Genomic DNA, 4,903 nt, shown 5'->3' on the forward strand with positions numbered 1-4,903 from the left:
CGTCAGCCCTCGTTCTTCCTTCGGTTGGAATGGGAGCTAGGTCCCGAAGGGGACAGACACAGAGGACTTATCCAGTGGTACAGAGTAACATATTTACATACGGTTGAGTGGAAAGATTCCCGCTTACAATTTCTAAAGCTCACATAAATGCCTTGAGCGTGGCCATTGGTCCTGCTTTCCGTAATCTATATAAATGTTGCTTGCATCAGTGCCGAAGATATAAATAAAAAAATTCTAGGAATAGACTTCTGAATTATGCATCTTAGGATCAGAATTGCCCGTATTTCTCAGCAGTCCCGCCGACAGTCAGTACGGCGACTTGTATCAGCATTTCGATTATCTGGTGAGAACTTTCAATCCGGGCGAGTTTCTTCGACCGCGGTCGTTTTCATACTGAATCTCCTTTTGAGAACACTCGACCAGATTACGCAGAGTAGCTCCTATGGATTGTTTGCGTCACAATTATCCAGGCAACCAGAAGAATCTGAGTACGTTATCATGGCTTTCTCACACAGTTGAACAGCTAGAAATTACTCATGGGATTCCGGTCTGCTTCTCGTGACATCAGCCACTGTCTAAACAATTCATCCTTTTTGGACCTGGCTTTAACGGACCCTGCCACCTCGTTTCAGAACCGAACAACTCTGCTGGTAACGTTTCTTCCATGAAACCCCACAGGATTGTCACGCTCGATTTTATTTCAGCGGAAATGCAGCAACTGCGGCATAAATGAATGTCTTTTATGCCTTTAGTACTGAGGGAGAAATGTTTCAGGCTGGGTGCTGGTAGTTCGAGGAATCGAACTTGACTCGTCGAAAAGGTAGTCCACAAGGTTAGTCCATGTCCACCAATCTAGTTTTATTTCAGTGCGTTGTGTTTGCACACGCATGACCCAGTCGGATAAAGAACACAGTCGTGATGAACCGATAAACTGTGGGATATCAGTGATTTCGTTGAGCTTCTCTGGATTTCTTTCCACATCTTCTCAATGTCGATTACTCAATCTGGCGATGACGTTAGTGTGCATATCCGTCCTGCGTTTCACGAGTTAGATGGTTCACTTGGTAACTATTTCGCCACAGGCATACAGCTCCAATAACTTGACCTGTGGGTGACAAAGATAACGAGAACTTAGGGGAAAACGAGCTGGATTGGCCTGACGACTTACACGGGTGATTGAAGCCTTTCAGTAAGTTCCTTTTTTGGAAAACAGGTTAGACAATGAATCAACTCAAATCTTATCATTCCATCGATCGAAAAAAAATCGTTCAGCTGTAACACCCTTCCGGTGCCTAGCTGCCATGCCACCTGAGGGAAGCACGAGGGCTAGGATACCACCAGGTTGCCCAAGCCTAGACAGGGGAAGTCGAGAGGCTGAGGTGGGGTTCGAACCACGGACCTTCCGGTCAGTAAATTCGCCCTCTAACCACTTGAGCTATCTCGCCCCAGAAACGATGAAGAAAAGGGGAAATAGTTCTGTGAAAGACTGATTAGAAAGTCTTCGAAAAGAATGAATAGGAGACTTCCCGAATCTGAAATGATTTACCTCAAGTGCTGGCTGTTCGTTCCAGAAAGAACCACTGCCTAGCATTAGCATAAAAATTGTGAACTACCTTTAGTCCGGGTCATTCTTCAGGCAGTAATTTAAAGAACTACTGAAGACTGGTTGTCAGTCGCCCCTCTCATTTGAAGATCGACCCTATTTTTCACCCGGAATCGCGTGAGATGCTTCAAACAGTGAGTGTAACTTCACAGTCACCCGGCAAGTTTGGAGCCAGATAAACAAAGTAACAATGCAAATTCATGAGAATCAAACCGTGCTATTTAAATTTCAACACTTGGCTCATCAATCGACCACTACCCTCACGTGATATTTTTTGGTGAGGCAATTTTAATCCCATCGTACCTAAAAGGGAGTAGTAGAGGCGGTTTTTAGGCACATTTCTCATATGACGACAAATCCCGATGGATCCAGCTGTTTCCGGTGCAAGTTTGCTATGCTTTAACAACTGTTACGTGATTTTGTAACGATATTCAGGTAACTTGACCTTTTGAATGAACAAATCCGCAGAACCCATGCATACCCAAGAAAGTGCAGGCCAGCAGGTTCTGATTAGAGCTCCATGTGCATAAATTTATTTCTTTCAGTACTCGACTCGGCATAATTTTACGGGTCCAGTCTGAATCAAGTGATTCGCTGTGATCTATTCGAATGTCCGCTGTGCATGACCTTGATGAATTAACCAACAGCAATCAGGCTTAAACTAAGTTCGGATAGGTCAAACCAGCGCAGCCTGTGGCAGAAGAGTGATAACTTGCGACTGAAGGACCCAGAGAACTACCTCAACCATCCTTGCTGGTCACCACACACGGACCACTAAAAGTTGAGGAAAACGCGTGAAACTTCGACGGGTTGAAAGGTTCAGAACAATTTTACGTCAAACCAAGCACACCTACGATAGTTGTTTATTACACACAAGATAATGTTGTCTCCAGCTGTAAAAGAAACAAGATTTTTCTTAGTAGAAAAGTACCTTCCAAGGCTACCTTACTCTTGGTCATATGCATCCATCTCTCGCGTCAACAAAATGCGGTAATAATTGGTACCCGGGGGCTGTTGGGTCACTATTAGTGAAAAGGCTGGTAAAGTGGTTTTCCGGTTTGCTCTAAAATAATCAAATACTGGGATGAAATGTGGACAGGACTAGCAGCTTACCCATGATGACAGTTCTTTTTAGGGTGACCGATTTCGCTTCATAGGGAGTGGTCGATCTTGGAGAGAATTACTCTATACTGAAACTATGAGTGGCTCAAATGTTTTGAAGAACTACCCAGCAGTGTAGATGGAACTCAAAGCTAACACCAAGAAGCCAAGTAAATTTGGTCACCCTGAAGAAACTGCAGATAAGAAGGGATACTCAGGATAGAGTTTCATAGCTTCGTACAATCTTATTACTACTGTGCAGTTTGTAAGCCTAATTCGAGATTGTATGGCGTTCTCAACCCCCACATTTAAGCGAGAAATTTCTAGGTCTGCCAATCCAGTCTGTGATTATTCGAAAGACTAAGTAGTTTGTAGAATATCAGTGCTCCTGTATATAAACTTAAGACTCCATCCCACAGGTGACAGTGATCAAATCTTGCCCCGTTCCCTCGACTGACAAGACTGTTTACTGTAAATTGAACAGAAGGCCTTGACACCTAATGTACACTTTCGTGGGCAGAAATACCATATCTTTATCACCAGGGGTGCAGCTGCTGAAAGAGTTCAAACTTGCGCTCGGACTGCGAACCAATCAGGTCGAGAAAGGGGATTCCCCCAAAAAACAGGTTGTGGCTCATTAGGGCAGAGTGACATGGAATTTTCTAGAGTTATTGCTCTCTTCAATGACCGTCAGGGTAATAATCTCCTGTCTGATGCGATCGTGCGGTGGTAGACAGACTCGGGGTCTTCCAAACTACACCTGACCGCTGTTTATCGAAGACAAAATCACTTTCACCCTCACACAAAACACAGGACGTGAGCAAAAGCACATTGTTTCATGGAATACAGGGAACGACAACCGGGATCAATTCTGATAAAATACAGAAACTTCCGTCAGACTTCTAACCTTGGTTAAATCGGCCTTGCCGTTTGACGGTTTATGTCGGGAAGATTGGATCTGTTGGACAAGTGAAAAGCTTCACAAAAACCCATTTTCAATTCCCGTGTAATCAGAACCCGTGGAAATAACTCGAATTTGTTTCATTTCAAAACTTCTTTGCTTTACAATGAACTTTCGTAGCCGGTTTCAAGGTCTCCTGGCGGAATTATTTTCACTTCGGCGATTCCCCAAATGACACTTTGGTTCGTTAATTCAAAACCGTTAACCTTCTTCCCCACAAAGAAAAATGACGTTTTCCGCACAAAAATGACCAATGGGAACCATTTGTTTCAAAACCTACATGACTATCAGCATATCTGACAATCGACTCAAGTTACTTTGAGCTGACGGAAGATTCAGGGGAATAGAAATCTTTTCGCGATGTTTGCAGCGGTGAAGCATTTTTATGAAACTAGCAACTTTGAGTTGGAAACCCCGGTCGTCTTCTATGCTCTAGAAACTCCACAGTAAAAAAAGCTTGGGTTACAGCTGACATTTCACAGGTGGTTAGCAAAACTGAATGACATAAAAGTACGATATAGAACTGTTTTCATCTCCTTCTGTTTGTGGTACTACAACTAAATCATTCAAGTGACCCGTTGAGGGAACAACCAGCCCAAGAGAACACTCCGCAGTTTTGTCGATGTATGCTGAACGAGGACACGTGATAAACTGCTTGAAGCACCCCACTCGTCTTCCGAAAAATTAACTGCGTGAAAAGCCCACATGGCAATCGGTTGCGTGCTGGCAGTATAAAAGCTGTGTCCAGTGCTGGGCTACTTAGGTATATGCATGTATACTTCACCAAGTGATATGTACCTAAGTTCTAGGTTAAGATAAGCCATGTTCGAATGCTTTCGTCCAAATTTTATCCGGACCACGGCGATGCGCCAGAATGAGGAGAGGGATCACGAGTAGAAATATTGGAAGATCCCTAGATACATTAGTCCGTTGTTGTTGTTCTGAAGCACATTCTCTCTGGCCTTTTACTGTCTCCCGTCCAACTGTGTTCCGTAATTCATTTTAAGGATAATACGCGCCAAAGTTTCAGTTTTCACTACTCACAACAAAAGGCACTATATTTGGAGTTTAGTTGCACTTTATTGCTCAGAACATCGGTGGACATTGAACCGGGCCGCTGTGTCAGTCCCGGTGGTCTGGCGAAAGATGAAATTTCCATCCGGATTGGGAAGGCCAGAGCAGCTTTTGCGAACATACGTCACCTGTGGCGTAGGCGTGACATCAGCTTCTCTGTCAAG

General features: G+C 44.0%; 1 protein-coding gene across 1 annotated transcript in view; it reads left to right on the forward strand.

Moving 5' to 3' along the window:
* Positions 1-1,510: 1,510 nt before the first annotated feature.
* T265_04964 (hypothetical protein) overlaps positions 1,511-4,903 on the forward strand; it is a gene marked incomplete at both ends in the record, with an annotated part of 4,038 nt that continues 645 nt past the window's right edge. Inside the window, 2 exons of the mRNA XM_009169841.1 lie at positions 1,511-1,560; positions 4,756-4,897. Of these exons, the coding sequence (XP_009168105.1) occupies positions 1,511-1,560; positions 4,756-4,897 (192 nt within the window). The remainder of the gene's footprint in view (positions 1,561-4,755; positions 4,898-4,903) is intronic.

The sequence above is a fragment of the Opisthorchis viverrini genome (assembly GCF_000715545.1).
Source record: "Opisthorchis viverrini unplaced genomic scaffold opera_v5_89, whole genome shotgun sequence".
Classification (NCBI taxonomy): domain Eukaryota; kingdom Metazoa; phylum Platyhelminthes; class Trematoda; order Opisthorchiida; family Opisthorchiidae; genus Opisthorchis; species Opisthorchis viverrini.